Here is a 19,013-nt window from a genome sequence, read left to right on the forward strand (position 1 = left end):
CGATAGCACCTGTGGCGCCCACTTGTGACTAGTTTTAGTATCAGCCTGGCGTTGATACCGGAAGTAGTCGGGAGATGGTGCCGCAGGCCATGAATATGCCTATAAAACACTGCATAGAGTTTTCACTCATTTGGGGTAATTGATGCGTTAATTCATGACTTATTTTATGTTATATACTTATTTGCGCCTTAACAGCTGCAGCCTCCGTGGCAACGGCGCAGCGTAAAGATCACCCCAAACACTTTGCATATGAGTAACGTGTACCTTTGTGATCCAATGGGATTGACATCGGCTTCGTAACGCGAGGGATTGATTTGATTGATTGTAGGGTTTAACGCGCCGACGCAACGCAGGCGATGAGGCGCGCCGTAGTGGGGGGCTCCGGATTAATTTTGACCACCTGGGGATCTTTAACGTGCGCCGAAATCTCGTACACACGGGCGTTTTTGCTTTTCGCCTCCATCTGAAAAGCGGCCGCCGCGGCCGGGAATCGAACCCGCGACCTCGTGCTCAGCAGCGCAACGCCTTAGCCACTGAGAACGCGAGGGATTGAGGTTCGATACCGACTTGGGGTAGCGGTATCTTTTCGAAGCCCCTGTTTGGGTGCCTGACGCTGCGTTACGCGTTACTGCAATGATGACCCCGTACTAGATACGACGGCAAGCCCGGTCCATAAAGTGCTCCGTATTTAAAAGTTTTCCGGAACTGAAGGTGGACAGGCATGGAGTCTTGAAGGGCAATTACCATCAGACGCACACTAAATGCAAATACATCTACACGAAACAGATGGTGTGTTCAGCTACAGGGCGCATTTTACGTACCGCGAAATGTGATAAGTGGAACCTCGCTGATACGTCCCCTGGACTTACTATACTACTACCCGCTTCTTAAGACGGATCACCGCGGTCCCGTCAAGCTCCCCATAGAAAAAAACCGCATTAAAAATTCCGATGGAATGACGCTAGGGTGCGGGCGGTCCGTTTCATACGACGGACCCTGGCACCGATAAACCGGTGTTTTTCTCATATTTTACCCCGCTTCACCGCCTTGTCCCGACCTTTCTTTGCTCTGAACCAGCTTAACGTACGAGGAGCTCTTGTGACATTATCTGGCCGCGCTAGGAAGGGTAGTTTCGCCTTCTATCTTATTCTTACTCCGTGGACGCACAAGAGAGTACTCTCGAGCAGGAGTTCACCTACGAGGACTCCACGTAGAAGCAGTACGCCAACGCGCCAACCGCAAGAAGTCGAAGTTCAGGTGGCAGGCGGAGAGAGAAATAAAAACTTTTATGACCCCACTGGCCTAAGGGGCCGCCATGGCTGCCCGATGGGCTGCCACCACGGCTTGGGCTCGGGTGACCAGCGGGCGCTGGGAATCTTCGTCCGAGCGGCCCAGGGCCTCCGTCCAGTGGTCAGGGGAAGTTATGGTGGGGTGGGGGTCAGAGGGCAGGCCCACATGCGGTGTTGCACTGCGGATTTAGCGCCACACTGTGGGCAGAGCGGAGACGGGTAGGCGGATGGGTAAATGTGATGAAGGAGGGCTCGGTTGGGGAGTGATTCCGTTTGGAGGAGGCGCCACAGCCGTTCCTCCGAGGGGGTTAGGGATGGGTGAGCCGGGGGCAGCGTGTTGCGGGAGAGGCGGAGCGTGAATTTGAAGCTCCCATCGATCGGTTGACGAATGCCAAAACACGTACGATGCAACCGAGCGGTGATGACTGAACGCCCGCTTTCCCCGCACGCTCGATCCAAGTTTTTTCCTTTTCACGACGCTCTCCCACCCGATATCTCTCCTCTCTGCTTATCAGTGTCTTTCACAGAAACATTGTCACTCCACTCCTTTCGTTGCTAGGGTGTCTCAATTCACGCGCAATTTGCTGGACCACGTCGGCCTTATCCCGCTCGCGCAAGGCACGAGGCTGGCGAGCTACAAATAGCGCCGGGCAGCACGGGGGTCGCGTGGCGTGGGGTGCTTGGCTGGTGGGCTAGCTCGGACACCGCGAAGAAGAGGGGGAAACAAGTGTTTGTTTATAAAACTTGGGATTTCAGCTAAAGGTTCGGTAATTACGCAAGAACGCGGTAAATATATGAGTTTAAATAAGTCCACCAGTCGCTTGAGGCTGTCGACAAGGCCGGCATTTACCCTCCCCCCCCCCCCCTTCCTGGTCGTACGACACCCCGGTCATACGACGCTTCCTCGCGGTCCCTTGAAAGTCGTATTATCGGGGTTTCACTGTACAAACATGTAAGTAGGAATGTGAAGGGTTAAACTATTGAACTGTGTCACGGATTCGAAGTGCATTAATCGCTGGGCGCTCAATGGCACGCTCAAGAAATCAAACATGCGGATATATTGTATGCTGACGATATGAAACCCCCAGTGCGGAAGCGAACAATAAAATGTAATTGCGCTGAAGGATAGACATATAGTCATATGTGTTTAAGTAAGTGCGCTCCACTTCACTGATTCAGCAAGGGGCAGTCCCGGAGGAGGCAGCTAAAACTGAGGTTGCTTCCCCACTTCGCCTTATCCAAGTTCCTTCGTTGGAAATTCTCGTCCTTGGCGTGCAACCTAGGATCAGCTTCGTGCGCGCGTTTGCTCCGGCTTTGTTTTATTTTTCGGGTGTTCCTTTTTTACATGTTTGTGTTCCCTGTGCGCAGGCCCGGCCGACGCTAGAGCTGCGCTTGCCCCTCCCGCTCAGTGCCTTCCCCATGAAATGGAGTCTATGGTGACATCCGGCACGTCATCGTCTTCTCCAGGCTCCGTACTTGAGTGATACCCGACCGTAGGCTGGCCGGTTGCAGGCGCCTCGTGTCGCGATGAAGGGGATATCTCGTTGACGGCGGGTGATTGCGGCGCCGAAGCATTCCTCACCGCTGCTTGTTGAGCTGCGCCGCTGTGGGCGTCGGGTGTGCCAGCGAGGTCTTGGAAGTATGCGCCCCTTTCGGAAGGGCGATGGTGCGGCTGTTCTAAAGACTCCAACACTTGCGGAGAGTGCGAAAACAGCGGCGGCACGTCGGATTTGACTCGAAGATTGTCCGTGCCATTAGACAGGGGCCACAGGGTGGAATGCCTAGGAGAGGCAACACCCTTGGCCTGCACAGGATAGAAAAAAAAGCAGACTGCATAGTTATTATTGCTATGAAGCAACACAGGAAAGAAGCTGATCGATTTTCTGCATGTTTCGCGGTAAATTACATGGAAGCATCTAGCAACTGGGGAGTGGCATTAAAGAAAGCAATAATTACTTCTGTGATGGGACTATAGGAAATCGTTGGGGGGAGCTTCCGTTCTTGCACTAGGTACCAAAGCTTAAAGGGGTATTGGTAACAATTTTCGGTGCTAATATTATTACGTAGTTCGCTTCCTCTACTCAACAGAATACCCTGAATTGAAATACGAGCGGCCTGCGACGCGTGAAACATACTTCAACTTGGTCACATTGATCGCGTCGACAGAAAAGCAGGCGGAGCGGCGCGCGACAAATGGGCATCGGCGTGACATCACCCCGAGGGAGCGAAAAGAAGTGGCGCACCATGTGCCTCCAGCGCTTGTCAGAAACTCGTGACGTCACTTCACACGCGCGATTCAGCGAGCGGCGACTGGACGCTGGCGCGTTACCAAAATAATACACGAAGGCAGAGCTACAGGCATAACTGCGGCCGGGAAAGGCGCTCTGTCCAAAAGTTCCACACGCGGGAAAGAAGCCGATAATATTGCCCAGCATCGCAACAGAAGCCGCCATCAGGACTTTTATTGAAAGCTGCCATTGAATTGCTGCCGATGTGTTAGGCCTAACGCCTTTAGTTCAGCCAGCTCGGCCGCTTAGCAGCTGCGGCAGCACGGTGGAAGCAACGCCTCCACCTGTCTCCGCAGTGTTTTGACGTCCGCGCAGAACGGTGAGGTAATAGCGTGGTTTTGACATGTGCGCCCTACGAGCTAAAAGCGCGGGACATCGAAACGGTCGATTTTCAGGCCGTTCAGTTGTAATTAATTATCGCGCGCTCAAGTATTTGGAGAGGTTCGCCAGGCCATTAATTAAGCATCGATACAAGCGATAAAAAGGGAAAAAATTGTGTACTCTTTTAATAAAAGGACCCCTGACACCCTATTCTTTTACGTAGTTTTCGGGCTCTACGTCTTCTCTTCATGTCTTTCGGATACACACGCAAAAAACTTTCAGGATCGGTGCTTAGATAAGAAAGTTATTCAATTTTTACGCGAACAAATATAAGCAAATGCGGCACTGCCTACGTCCCACCCGAGGCCTGCGGATATGGCGACGCAACGCGGGGACCGTTCGATTGGACGAGCTTGCACTGTATTTTGTATATCGAATCGTATCGAACACACAAGCCTAAATAATGGTTTATGCTATATCGCTTCCGAGCGAACAATACTTAGAGCACCGGCCACGACCGACATGGCAAGACGGAAGCCGGTTTTATTCAACGCAGCTAAAATCCCGATGATGATTCCTTGATTGTTGGTGATAACGACGACGACGACGACGATGGTGATGATGATGATGATGATGATGATGATGATGGCGTATCAACCCTTATTAGGTAAAGCGTTCAGGAGAAAAGCCGTAGCGGTCAGGGGGCCTTCGGAGCCTTGTTGATTTCCGCAAAGTTGGCGGGTGGCCAGCTCCCGCCTTCGCTTCTTCCGGGCTGTCGTGCACTGAGGTCGTAGTACCGGGAGATGAGGTCGAATCCGCCTGCGATAAGGACGGGGCACTTTCGGTGGCGGGTCCCTGCTTGTTAACGTCTTCCGAGCGACAGTCTTGTTCTTCAGCCCGACTCCTCAACTGGTCAGATGCCGTCGCTGGAGACCCTGTCCTGAGTCAACCGTAACCATCCGTGAGGCCTGGTGACTATGCACAACTCCGGGAATCCACCGTTGACCTGACCCAAAACTTCGAATCCAGACGTGGTCACTGGCATTAAATTTATCCCTTATCGCTCTCGGTTGGATTTCTGCCCTAGCCTTGTCCGGTGTGATGCAGTCCATTTTGGTTCTGATCTGATATCTCAGTAACAGCTCCACAGGCGACTTGCCATCCTTGATAGGCGTTCGGCGATATCGGCACAGACACCGAGATATGCGTATTTTCAGGTCTATTCCAGGGTTTTTTTTAGCCCTTCTTTGAGGGTGCACACCGCTCTTTCAGCTAATCCGTTGGAGTGTGGATGATACGGGGCAGTTGTGGGATGTTGCACGCTGTTTCGTGCCATAAACTCGCGAAAGACAGCGCTCACAAATTGCGGTCCGTTATCTGAAACGAGAGTTTTTTAAGGCCAAAACGTGCAAACATTGACCTTAGGGCATCAACCGTTGGTTGCGCTGTGGCAAATTTCATAGGAACTGCTTCCATCCATGTTGTTTTGGCGTCCACCACAACCAATACCATCTGGCCGTCTATCGGACCGGCAAAGTCTGCATGTAGTCGGCTCCATCGTTCGCCGGTGTCCGGCCACGCGAAAGGTATCTGGGCTGGTGGCATCGCCGAGGCCTGAGCACACGTACCGCATGATTTGACGAGCCGTTCGATTGCGGTATCCAGACCCGGGTACCAAAACAGGGTTCGGGCCATGTTTTTCATGGATGTCATTCCAGGGTGTATCTCATGCAGCAGACGCAACATGCGTTTTGCCACAGTCATGGGAAGAATAATGCGGTGTCCCCAATATACCAAATTGTGGCTTGTGGTTAGCTCTGTTCTCCGGTTAAAGGTCGGACGGAGGTGTTCGTGACCCTGTGGTAGGGAAGATTGCCATCCCTCTGCAATCCACCCTTTGACCTTCCGGAAGATGGCGTCTTGATTAGTCAGTTGTGCCACGTCGCGAGCGCATATCGCCGTTTCTTCCAGGCCTTGGGTATACAAAACACATGCGTCGGGGCAGTCGTCCCGCGGCTCCGTGACCGGCAATGGCAGACGACTGAGGGCGTCAGCATTAGAATGTTCACTGCCCTTGCGATATTGCAATGCGTAGTCATAATTTCCCAGAAATAAGGCCCAACGCTGGATTCTCGCTGCAGCCATCGGTGGAATCGCCTTACTTGGATTGAATAAGCCAGTGAGAGGTTTATGATCTGTCACTAACACAAATCGATGTCCATACAAATAGTCCTTAAACCGCGCGACGCCGAAGACAAGATCCAGCACTTCTTTTTCCAACTGGGAGTAATTGCGCTCGGCCTTTGTAAGTGTCCGGGACCGTAATCCGATGGGGTAGTCAACACCGTTGACACGGTGCGACAAAACAGCCCCAATGCCTACAGGTGATGCGTCACACTCGAGCCGTAGTGGCTTATCAGGGTCGAAGTGAGCAAGAAACTTAGAAGCCGCAAGTGCCTCCGTAACTGTTTGGAACGCTCGCTCTTGTTCCCGCTCTCACTGCCACCGGGTCCCTTTAGCTAAGAGGACACATAGCGGGGCCAGCATGGTGGAAAGATTTGGCAGAAATTTGCCGTAGTAGTTTACGAGGCCCAGGAAGGCTTTCAGCTCACTCACCAAAGTGGGTGCTGGGGCTTCGATGACAGCTTTCATGTTGTCATCCTTTGGCCGCAGGCCTTTAGCATCAATACGATGACCTAGGAGAGTGACTTCATCTTGCCAGAACTTGCACTTCCCTTAGTGAAGTCGGAGACCATACTCCCGCAGCCACTGTAGGACCTTTTTTAGCCTGGACAAGTCATTCCTTTTCTCCGCGATGATAATGTCATCCAGGTATACTTGCACGCCAGGAATATCGCCCAGAAGCCCATCCATCCGCCTTTGGAATATGGCCGGAGCAGAACTTACGCCAAAAGGCAGCCGGTTAAAACAAAACAGGCCCTTGTGCGTGTTGAGGACTGTCATCATCTTGGCCTCTTGATCCAACGGTAACTGGTTGTAAGCTTGACGTAAGTCCGGAGTCGTGAAGACTTCTCCGTTTAGTTTGGCAAAGATGTCATCCACTCGAGGCAACGGGTAACGTTCTATCGCGTTGCTGCGTTTACAGTCATGCGAAAGTCTCCGCACACTCTATTGGAACCATCGCCCTTTACGACGGGTACCACTGGTGTCGCCAATTCGGCGGTTTTCACCGGTTCCAGGACATCTTGGGCAACCAGTTAGTCTAGCGCGTCCGACATCTTATCCCTCAAGGCGTGGGGTACCGTGCGGGCTTTGCAAAACCGTGGACACGCGTTTTCTTTCAGCTGAAACGTCACCGGTGGTCCCTTGCAGAGGCCTAGCTCCGGAGCGAACACGTCGGCGTAATCGTTGAGCAGCTGTTGTAGTTTCCTTCCGGCAGTTTTTACCTCGACTGGTTGCACACTCGCGACCACATTAGACAACATTGCGACGCCCACTTCGTTGAACGCCTTGATTGTATCTCTGCCGCACAAGGACGGCCCTGAGCTGCCGACCATTATGACTGTGCCAGCCACATCTTTCCCATCACACGCAACAGTCATACTAAGTTGTCCGACGACTGGAAGTTCCCCCAAGAGACAAGAGAGCCGTAGCTGTGTGTTTCGTAATGGTGGCCACATCGTCTTGTACTTCTGGAAGACCGTTTCGGGAATGACACTTACGGGCGATCCCGTGTCCACCAGCATTCTAATGGGGACGTTATTCGAGGTAATCTCCTTGTAAATTGGCTTAACCTTGCGGATTCTGGCTTCTTGGTGAAGAACCGCTGCTATCGTGTGCAGGGCTTTATTTTCGTCCGAGTCTGTATGCGCTTCCGCTGTCATTGCATAGAAGCCCTTGCGCCATTGTCCGCACATCCGGCGTAAATGCCCTCGTTTGCCGCACCGGTGGCACTCTGCGCGATGGTGTTTGCATTCGTCCTCTGAATGCGATTCGCCACCACATCTTCCACAAGTGTGGCACTTCTGCTGTTTAGGGCGTGACTTCCATGGACGTGCCGTTCGTCGGACAAGATGTACCGCATCTCGTTCTGCAGACTGCATGCTTTTAGCGTTCTCAGCCGCGTCCTGTGCTGATACAACAAAGTCTTCAGCCTGCTCCAGTGTTAGCTTTCGTTGGGTTAATACATTTCTCCGCACGTCTTCATTTCGCACACCGAAAACAATTCGATCTCTTAACATGCACTCCAGTGAAGTTCCGAAGTTACACTTCTCTGCTAGCCGCCGAATTTCCGCAATGAAATCCTGGGCCCTTTCACCTTCTTGTTGTGAACGCATGAAGAAAGCATAACTGGCAGCAATCTCGTTGACTTGCGGGGCGTAGTGATCTTCCAAATGCCCGATCACGTCCTCGTAGCTGAGCTCATTGACCTTTTTCGGGTGACATCGCGCTTGCACCACTCGCACCGCACTGTTCGTTAGCGAAGCTATAAGCAGTACTCGCTTCTTCGTCGGCTCCTCGATGCTATGAGCTTCGAAGTAAGCTTCCAGGCGAACCCGGTACGTAGGCCACGTACCTTCTTCGTCGGCGAATTCCGGTGGCCTCCCGGCACTCATTCTTGCGTGGGACTACTCGCCTAGCACAAGCGCGATCCTCGTCGCCACTGCTATATCACTTCCGAGCGAATAATACTGAGAGCACCGGCCACGAACGACATGGCAAGATGAAAGCCGGTTTTATTCCACGCAGCTAAAATCCCGATGATGATGATTCCTTGATTATTGGTGATGAATTTCTCTCTTAAAATGGGCTATCAAGACAAAATACAACTTTGTTCTATTTAAAGAAACAGACTTTGGTAACTCACTTAGCTCCATTCCAGTAGAAAAAGACGTTTTTGTGTACCGAAAAAAAAGGAAGATATATTGATCAACTTTCATATTTATTGGGAGGTAATATGGGCAGCAGAGCCGTATTATGGACCAACATTAAAACCTCTTTTATCGGGGTGTCCATTCCTCCGTCTCCTCAGTGTGTTAACTCCGGGTTAGCATTAAAGTGATGCCATCAAACTGATGCGCCACTAAAATCGCCCAGCCATGTTTTTGGTGGTGTCTTAGGTCGGCCGCCACCAATCACACAAAAAGGATTCTGTGACGTCGGAGAAAAATTGCCGGAAAGTCGCGAGGGTATAGTCACTGTTGAATGTTTCTTTAATATATCAGTTATTTGTTTGAAGTTGGCGATAAATTGGCATTGCTTTTATCCTGACTAAACCTCTTTTTTGATAAACTGACCTTGTATTTTTTCTTCGTGGCCTCGTTAAGCGTAGGCTCAACAAATCAGCCCCGCTTCACTGGCTTAACAACGCGAACGCTGACGTTAACAACGAGGCTGTCTAACATTTTCTAATCGCAAGGCTCAGCTTCACAGCATTTTTCTAACGTTAGTAGATCGACTCCTGTTCACGCCCGTTCGCGCGCCAACTCTCGCTGACGCCCCCGGCGGGCAGCTTCTTCTGGAGAGCGCTCGACTGTGCCCATTTTCCAAACATTCGAGAACCGACGCGCTCCTCCTAACCATCTGCTGGGAGTGCGCAGATCCTCCCATAACTTCGCGAAGCTGTATAGGCGGAGCCACATAGCCTCCCTTAGCTATGCCGTCACGGCGCCGATGCGGCGACTTCGACACAGCGCACCTCGTGACTCCACGCCATGCGCGTGAATTGAATTTAATGACATTTATTAAGATTGGGGAGTCCACATGGCCGTAGTTGGGGAAGGGGAAGAAGGGAGGAGGGGGGGAGGTGATCACTCAATAGTTAGAGATGACCCGTTGGATATAGATGATCAGTGACTTCTTTGGAAGGGGGAGTGTAGACCCCATTTCACACTACTCTTGCCAGGCCACTCTTAATAGAAAACACACCTAGAGCATGCAGAAAATTTGTGTCTTCCTACGGGGGATCATCAGGGGACGAGTTTGGGGGCGGAGCACTGAGCAAAGAATCGCGAGAAGATGCGAAAGCTGCACAGTGCCAAGTGAGGTTGAGGTCTGAAAAAACGCCGTGCGCGTCATTTTCACGCAATGAACAAGCAGGGTTCCGTAAAGGTTATTCAACAATGGACCTTATTCGCACGATCAATCAGGTGATTGAGAAATGCGCGGAGTATGCTCAACCCCCATATATAGCCTTCATAGAATATGAGAAAGCATTTGACTCGGTCGAAACCTCAGCAGTCATTCTGGCATTACGGAACCAGGGTGTAGACGAGCGTTATGTAAGAATACTAGAGGATATTTACAATGGGTCCACAGCTACCACCATCCTCCATAACGAGAGCATTAAAATGCCTATGAGGAAGGGCGTCAGAGAAGGAGACACAATCTGTCCAATGTTATTCACAGCACGTTTACAAGAGGTAATCAGAACTTTAGATTGGGAACAGGTGGTGGTAAGGGTTAATGGAGAATACCTCAGTAACCGCAGACTTACAGGTGACGTTGCCTTGCTATTCATGTTATAATCATGTTAATTCATGTAATTATCTTCCAATCTTTCGAAATAGGCCAACTTGGTTCTACACTTAGGCGTTCCTATGATGCTTACACGGAATTCGAGCACTTTTAGGTGGTTTTAATTAAGTGCGAATGCACTTCTTAAGCGAGCCTGAATCGTCCGCCGCCGTAGTCCGCATAGCAACAGCTGCGGGTGCGCGCGCTCCTCGTCTTCCTTAGCAACGGGGGGAGATGGGCGCGCGCTGCCTGGCCGCTGACATGGCACATACCCACGTGGGGGATTGGCCAGGAATCGGGCGTGAGAAGGGCTAATGCACCCGCTTAAAGGAGTACTGACACGAAATTTCAAAGCTGAGATCCGCTCTAGCAATCAAGTACAACCACAACACAAATAGGTGTCTGTGAATAAATGCATCTTTCTTTCTTTGTAGTTGTGTGTGTGTGTGTTTGTGATCTCTCTTTCGCGAACATTACCGAACCGCGCAAATTCAACTCGTGCATTCGCACTTTCACATTCTTCCCCTCGGTGAAATGCGGGGAATTTTTATTGCGTGCTTTAGTATTATTTTCAGAGCATGTAGGCTACCAACGAAGCACTGCTCAGGTTTCCTAACAAACTTTTTTTTGCACTTCTTTGGAAATCTGAAGTATGTTTTTGGGTGTACTCAACAAGCTCCCTTACAACATAGATTTGATCGCCCCGAATTATCAAAGCCTATTGCTACCCTAAAAACACGCTCAAAATGTTTTTTTTATTCGTCTAGTATTCTTTGCGTGAAGGACGTCACAGAAGCGATACATGGCCGGCTCCCTTTCAACATTTCAGTCACTTTAACAAAAATTTTACTTCGACCACTTCAGCCCATTTTAAAATATTGACCTACCAACCTGCGTTGCACTCACGGTTCAAAATCCCCTCGTAAGACTGAAATTATGATCTGAGTAAAAAAAAAGTCACAGCCAGCCAGAAATAACTTTACTCTGCATTGCTATACGCTCTGCCCGAACCCTCTGAGCGGCATCTTAGGCAATGTGGCACGGGTTTTAAACCGTTTTTTTTTTTCGTCCAATATACTGGTCTTTTCATCCAACATTACGTCACGTATAGCTCGAGATCGTTTCATTTTATCATTACTAGCAGCCAAGCTGACCGTTTCAGAATAATGCGTGCGCGATAAGTCCCCCTGCAACCCGCACCAATACAATATTTAGAGCAGGAGGAGAATTTTGAGCCTCAACAGACCCCATACTGCCGTTTCTTGTAAGGCTACTGAAAGTGCACACATTTGGCAATTCAGTGCTCATAAACATCGAGAAATATTTATCTAAAAGAAAGAACCGTTACTTACACTTCCTCCGTTAAAACACGGACCTAAGCTGTTGATTTAATCAATAGGAATGTCCTTCGCAATCAATGTCCATTATTGTGGCGTTAAAGCGTAAACGTTTTAGAAGCTACCCCTGCCAATTAAAGTCACTTACCTAAAGAGTATTTGTTAGATATAACACAACTTAGTAAAATAGCTCGCCCAAGAAAAGAAATACAAGGCGCGGTAGCCTAAATAAACTGGACACAAATTACACGAGCTCAGGACCGAAGCAAAGATGGCGCCGCCGCCGTTCACGTTTCAAGAGGAGGCACCTCAGACATCAACGTGCTGGGCATCTGGATACCAGCGCACGCACCGATGGGAACCGAGACAACCCACAGCTCAGGCCACACTTATTTTAGAGTAATAGTTGTTTTCTGAGACTTCTAGAGAAACAGGTTTTACTTGCCTCTAGCCGGCAACTTCCAGGGATTACGCAGACTTTGCCTTTCTTTGTAGTGCGAAGTCTCCTTAATGGAACGCGTCCCAGGCGATGGAAGTTTAGTAGTCGCTACAGACAGCGGTCGCCGCCAACGCTGGCTTTTTTCGCTGAATAACCATAGTATTAGCTCAAAAAAAGAAATCCGTTTCCCTCCATCTCACCACGCTGGCATCCGATTCCCCAGGGTTAGACGTTACCTGCTCGGGCGCCCGACGCCTCTTAGAAGAACGTCTTCGGACCGGCGTCTTGCTCTTCTTGTTCTGTGGAGATTGCGCCCCAAAAGCAGGTCCCGGCGAAGGCAAGTTGTCAGTGTCCTCCCACGACAAACTCGGGGATAAAACACTCTGTTCAGGGGATAAGAAATCTTGGCCAGGAGTTGGTTTTGCCGACGCTGCCTTTTTCGAAGGTACTTTCCTCGCCATCCCCTTGGGGTGAACCGGCGAGCCAACCACAGACTTGATCTTTCTATCGTGCTTCGCTTTTGGGGCTGGCGAGGCGGGCGCCGACCGAGGTGATCTGATAGCAGGGGCCGCTTCCGTTGCTCCTACGCCCTTATCCTGTCTCACTGGTATCTCGGGATGGGAAGCCTCGGACCAGGTTATGGGTGACGCAGTCTTATTGCCTGGTGGCGTTCCCACAACAGCCGGGGAGTTCTCCCCGGACGTAGAAGTTAAGGCCTGCCAACCCGGAGACTGGGGCACCCCCAGTACGGTTTTTTTAGCGTCCGCGTAAGCTTTCGGTGGGGGCGACTTCAGCTCAACAGCATAGTCCGGAGGTAGGGAGTCAATGCTGCCATCGACCTGTGGCATCCAATGCAACGGCGGCATGGTTACCATCTGTGCGGATTGCACACGTCCAGGCTGTCGTTCTCTTGCTTCTGATGAGCTGTTCATAGCTACTGCTAGTTTTGGATCTTCGCATTGTGGGGACGGCGCCAAAAGTGCCATAGACGCACCCGATTGCCCCGGATGATCATGAGGTTCTGCGCCAGGAGTTATCTTCTTGTTCTTTTCTATACCGTTGTCGTCGAATGAAAACTCCTCCTGAAGATAGGCTGGGATAGGCGAGGGTACAAGGCTTGCTGATGGCAACTTGACCGGCGTCGGTAGACTTGGTTTTAGGATCGTTTCTAGAGATTGGGCTGGGGAAGGGTGGCGCTCTATATTTGATTTCAGAGGGCCCACGATGTTCTTCAGAAGGTCGCTCATGTCACGCACCAGGGCCTCGCATTCAATTACCGGCAGAACCACCTCCGTGTTTCCTGCAGCATACGACGGTCCGGCGTCGGTTACTTTTCCGGTAATTGGGGATGGTGATACTAAATTCCCTGCGATGCAGGAGGAATTATCAACGGACAGACGTTCTTTGGAGGTCGCCAATGGTGGCACGGTAGCCGCAGCATCCTGTTTTTGACGCTCTGGGGCAGCGAACGCTACTGTGGCGCTAGGCTCTACGGGCGGTTTAGGCACCGGTGACGCTGCTGACGAGACAACTGCACGATTGGCCTTGGCCATGACGGAACGCATTAGGGAGCTCGGATGGCGAGAGAGGGCTAGTGTACCAGAGTCTGTCACAACCTGCACGAGAACACAGACATCAAGTTTGAGACATTCTTCAAGTCATATGAAATAACGCATTTTAACTGTAATGTCTCGAATATATCAGCACAGAAGAAAACCGCTATTCCTTATCAACCCGGTATTGCAAATGATATGAAAACATTGGGCCGCGTTGACCTGGCTGAGAAAGACACGGAAGCGCAAAATGTGCGATCCAATATAGATCTAAAGCGCGAAGTGCTCAGATGTATATAGCCAAATTTTCATCACAAATGTCTCATCTACCCTTGCCAGGTTTGCCGAATGTTCCGGGTGACTCCCGAATATTAAGGGTTTTGTACGACTCAAACAGAAATTTTACGAAAACTCACCCGTGTTTGCCACATCTTTCTCGAAGTCTGGCTACATTGGGCCGCAGCTACCTGACGATCCAATCCACTCATACACCAGTTGGCGCCGTTATCAATGAAGAGATTAAAAAGCGTAGGGGGGCATGCGCCGAAGTTAAACAGCGGTGAGTACCTCTCCAACGCTGAATGCGAGAGGCAGTTCAGCATACTAAAAAACTGTGGTTGATTCCTCTGTCATAGGAATCGGTGAAACACGAAATTGAAATGTACAGCGAAATCTGCTACTGGGCATGATTTGCGGGTCGGAGGCTGTCTTGTGGGTGTGCTTGGCGAGTGACATCTGCTGGCGGTTCGCTTCGGCGAAGGTGTACTGGGGTCATTTCCGTGACGGATATGACTTCAGTGAAATCTTAGTGTATCCCGTTATAAAACAATTTCGTGTTAAAATATAAAACACGAAAACGAACAACCCGAAGTATAACGTATACTTTAGTACTAAAGGTTGCTTCCCCGCAAGAATACGCTGTGTGCCGGAATGCATCCTTTACAGGCCGCTTGCCTCGTTGTACTGGTGTCACTTCCGTGACGGAAATGACGCAAGTGAAATCTTCGTGAATCGCGGAATAAAACACTTTCGTGTTAAAAATTCCCACCTACTTATTATTATTATTATTATTATTATTATTATTATTATTATTGTTATTATTATGATTATTGCTCTCGGGGCAAACGCCTTTTACTATGCACTTACTACATACCACCCGAGACAAACACCACTGACTTCAAACATACGCTAAATTCAATACAAAATGTTGTAACCTCTAACAGTGATGACTTTAACGCACCCGGCATTGCATGGGAAACTCATTTGGTTGATCGGGCGTCCCATCCGATATCACAGAAGTGTGAAATTTTGCTAGATTTTATTTATTTCACTTCGTTACAGCAATGCAACTTCATTAGGAATCTGCGTGGAAACGTTTTGGACTTGTCCTTTACTAACGTGGAACATGTTGAGGTGTCGCGTAGTTATATTGAGCTCGTAAAACCAGACAGGTTTCACCCCCCATTATTCATTTCAATTTCTAATGTATCCCTTGCCCACCACAGTTCTCCCGTCAACACACCAGGCGTCTGTGGTTACAACTTCGCTCGGGGGGACTATATTGGCTTGTTTCACTTCCTTGCTGAGACGGATTGGTCACCACTGGACACCCACAATGACGCTGACGAAATGACTAATTTTTTCACCGAAGTTCTTCACGATGGCTTAAGCAGATTTGTACCTAAAAAAACTAAAAAAATATAGCAATTATTCGTACTGGTTTTCATCTGAACTAAGAAAGGCCCTTGGTAGAAAGAATCGAGCTCACAAACAAGCAAAAAAAAAAAACTGGCCAAGAGAGGTGGCAGAGTGAGTTTCGTCAACTCAGGTCGCATTGTAAAAATCTCCTTAAGCACGATAGGTCCAGTCATATTGCCGTGGTTGAAGCTGATGCGCCACGCATTGCTAAAGCTTTCTGGGGTCATGCCCATGTACAAACTTCCAAAAACAACCCAGTAGATATTAACCTCATTGACAAGAGGGGTGACAGCATTCCTGACGTTCCTAATGCTTTTGCTCAACAATTCAGCTCAGTATTCAGCAAGAAAAGTGCATCCTGCCCCCCTCAAGTGTTTCCGGGGTATGATAAAAGCTCAGAATGTTTTATTTTGAAAAGTCTTGTATCAACAGCTCTAAAGCGAGTTAAGCCTTCATTTTCGTGCGGCCCTGATCGCATTCCTTCGGCAGTACCAGAGTCCTTCAATGCTTTGCTGGTCACGAAACTGATCCGTAACTCAATGGGAGAGCTTCATATGCTGCGTTTGGCCGCCGCGCGGTGGCGCCTCCATCTCACTGAGGTCACTCCTCGGGCGGCGTTGCGCTGACTCGAACGGCGGACACGCGGCGAGTTATGTTTGTTTCGTGCGGGAAAAAAATGTAACGTGCATCTCGGGCTGTTGTGATGCGGCTTAAGTAGTGCAATGACGATGCCGAATACGTGTTGCGTCCCGGGATGTCGTACCTTGTACAACGATACAACAGAAAGGGTTTTCTTGTTCTGTTAACCGAGCGACGGGGAGCTGCGTGAGGAATGGAGGCGCGCCATTCCAAGGCAAGGAACGGGAGATTTCAGCTTCGATTATAAGTGTCTGGCAGTGTTTGGGAATGTACTGTGTGTGAGAATGAAAAAAACAATGTACCCTGGACCTAGAATTGCACAAGGCTAACTTAAAGACGGATTTTTGTCAGATCAGTCAGGTAGCAGCTGTGCTTCATTACCTGTTTGCAAACTTGTATTACCTTGTGCACAGGCTGGCATGTAAAAAACAGCTTTGGGACGTCCTTGGGCTTTTACTTTTCATATTTCCGCGAATTATCCTTAGGGTCCGTTTTGTTTGTTTTGCAACCGCGCGTGGCCGCTTCCGGTTTTCTTATCTGGCGTTTCAACCGGAGCGCCCGTTTGCTCTTTTTGTCGTACGTCCCGTCGGACAATATTGTTTGATATGGAAAGACTGTCACCTTGTCGCTGACTTAATTTTTTGTTTCTTCGACAATGTTATCAATCCTATTTCCATTGATCTGAAATTAATAACGTTCCAGTAGTAATGCATGCATAGCAAAGGCGCGGGCTTCACTTTATCGACGTTTATCTGTGCACGTCACATTGCGGACTGCTTCTTCGACGTTTGTGTTTCGATTGATTGATTGTAGGGTTTAACGAGCCGACGCAACGCAGGCGATGAGGCGCGCCGTAGTGGAGGGCTCCGGATTAATTTCGACCACCTGGGGATCGTTAACGTGCGCCGAAATCTCGTACACACGGGCGTTTTTGCTTTTCGCCTCCATCAGAAAAGCGGCCGCCGCGGCCGGGAATCGAACCCGCGACCTCGTGCCACGTTTGTGTTTCATTCTAGTCTTTCGTAGAGCAGGAGGTCGCTTTAATAAACTTCGTTCAGAAAAGGTTTGCGTCGTTCTTGGCTACGTGGCAATATTCTGTTTCTTCCGTGTGTTGCACATCGCAGCGCAAAAAAAAAAATTATAAATTTTTGTGCGCTGGACCACGCTCTTTAGTCTCCCTTCGTAATAATGGATTTTTTTGTTGCGTGTGATTAAATCAGTTTTATTGTTCTTTTTCCGCTTCCTTTTTTTTGCAAGGATTGCAAAGCGCGGAAGCGGAAAAACACACGGTGTAACATATATCTCTTCATGTTTTGATCCTTCGCGTTTCTGCAGCGTTTTTAGATGTTATTACGTATGCACCCACTAATCGAAACGACAACGCCATTGGGCTGTCTCTTTTGCGTTCTGTGCATTCCAGAGCAATCAACGGATTCATTAAGAGTAGTCTGAACGACGTGTACTTGGTTTCTTTCAGTTTTTTTATTGTATTATCGATGGGCCGCAGCAGTCTGTGACTACGGAGCTACCGTATATGTGGCATTTACAACTTTTGCTTTAAGAAAAGAAGCAATAGAGATTTAAAAATCCGTAAACACGACGGCGCAGCGCTTGTGTCAGATTACGCAGAAACCGTTGTCGTTCGCGGCCGAAGTCTACGGTAATTTACTTGGAAAAATAAAACCCCATTGAAGGCAGGAGATATTCACAATGAATGCACTATTCATCGCTAACCATTACAAAAAAAAAGCACGCTTAATCAGCGAGCAGACACCAAAAGCAGCGAGCGTTTCCACTCCAAGAGCTGGCCAATATGCCGCACGTGCGGCGGTTGGATGCCCTTCGTGCGGCGGTAGCGCTTGTAGTAGCGCCCGCGGTCCCTATATGAAACGAGCGCCGAAGTTTCGTGACCAGTAAAGCATTGAAGGTCTCTGGCAGTACTGAAGGCCTTTGGGGATCTTCTTGTCCCGGTCTTGGCGCGAATATTTCGAACGTCACTCAATACCGGTAAGTTCCCCACTCGTTGGAAGATTGCGCGGGTTGTCCCTATATTTAAGTCAGGGTCAAAGTTAGACCCCACAAACTACCGCCCAATTTTTATTCTCTGCGCTGCTTGAAAACTCTTTGAGACTGTACTACATACACTACTCTCTTTCAGCGTAAAAACTATATATTACATCAGGCACAGCTCGCGCCGTCAGGCCAGGCCAGACGGCCTGGCCTGCGCCGTGCGGACCAGCCGACGCGGCCGGCTCGGCCAGCCAGGAGGAGAGTGTGAGCGCGCCGGTGCGGGGTGTGGGATGCGGGCGGAAATGCGATCCCTTGTCCCGCAAGCACGACACTATTCGTGCAGTCCGACAGCAGCACGCCGCGTAGGCATGATGTCGCGACGACACTCGAAAAGGAGAGCACCGTGCGGTTAACGAAGCCTCTTCGGAGCCATGACAGCCAGGCGTGCCGGCGCGAAATAAGAGTTTCCTGGATTCTCCCGCTGCGAGGCAGGCCGATCGGCCTGGACGGCTGGCATGTCACTTCCGCTAAATGGCTGTTTGCGCAACACGCCGGCAGGTGCTTTGTCGTCTGCCAGGGCGTTATTTTGAGTGCCTGTAACTGAATAACCACGCATTGCACAGAGCTACCGGTCGCGTCGCAGTAGTTCTCATGGTACCTACTACACATATCGAAGGCATTTATCCAGGGTGAAATTTGAGTGCAGTTGGCCTTTAACAATGAAATCGAGCTGGTTAGTGGGCCGGGTCCTCAGTCCAGGACAAGAGAGTAAGCGTAATTTTCTTCCATTCATAGAACGCCATCCTGAGTATAAAGGATTTGTTCTTTACGCCTCGAAGGGTTGGAAACCAATAAAGAGCTGCTTGAAAATATTCATAAGTTTCGATTCTTGTGATGTATGCACGTATACTATTCATTGCGCTAGTTAGCGAGTATATCATGCCTTCAACACCGTAATCATG

The 19,013-nt window shown here is 49.8% G+C and overlaps 1 protein-coding gene across 1 annotated transcript in view; it reads right to left on the reverse strand.

Annotated features, from left to right (window-relative positions):
• Window positions 1–2,537: 2,537 nt before the first annotated feature.
• The window catches only part of LOC144146497 (uncharacterized), a 78,749-nt gene continuing 62,273 nt past the window's right edge, over window positions 2,538–19,013 (reverse strand). Inside the window, exons 17-18 of the mRNA XM_077678442.1 lie at window positions 12,388–13,767; window positions 2,538–3,093 (exon numbers count right to left, since the gene is read on the reverse strand). Of these exons, the coding sequence (XP_077534568.1) occupies window positions 2,695–3,093; window positions 12,388–13,767 (1,779 nt within the window). The 3' untranslated portion in view covers window positions 2,538–2,694. The remainder of the gene's footprint in view (window positions 3,094–12,387; window positions 13,768–19,013) is intronic.

This window comes from Haemaphysalis longicornis, unplaced genomic scaffold (genome assembly GCF_048455015.1).
Source record: "Haemaphysalis longicornis isolate Haplotype H1 unplaced genomic scaffold, Haemaphysalis longicornis Haplotype H1 scaffold_7, whole genome shotgun sequence".
Classification (NCBI taxonomy): Eukaryota; Metazoa; Arthropoda; class Arachnida; order Ixodida; family Ixodidae; genus Haemaphysalis; species Haemaphysalis longicornis.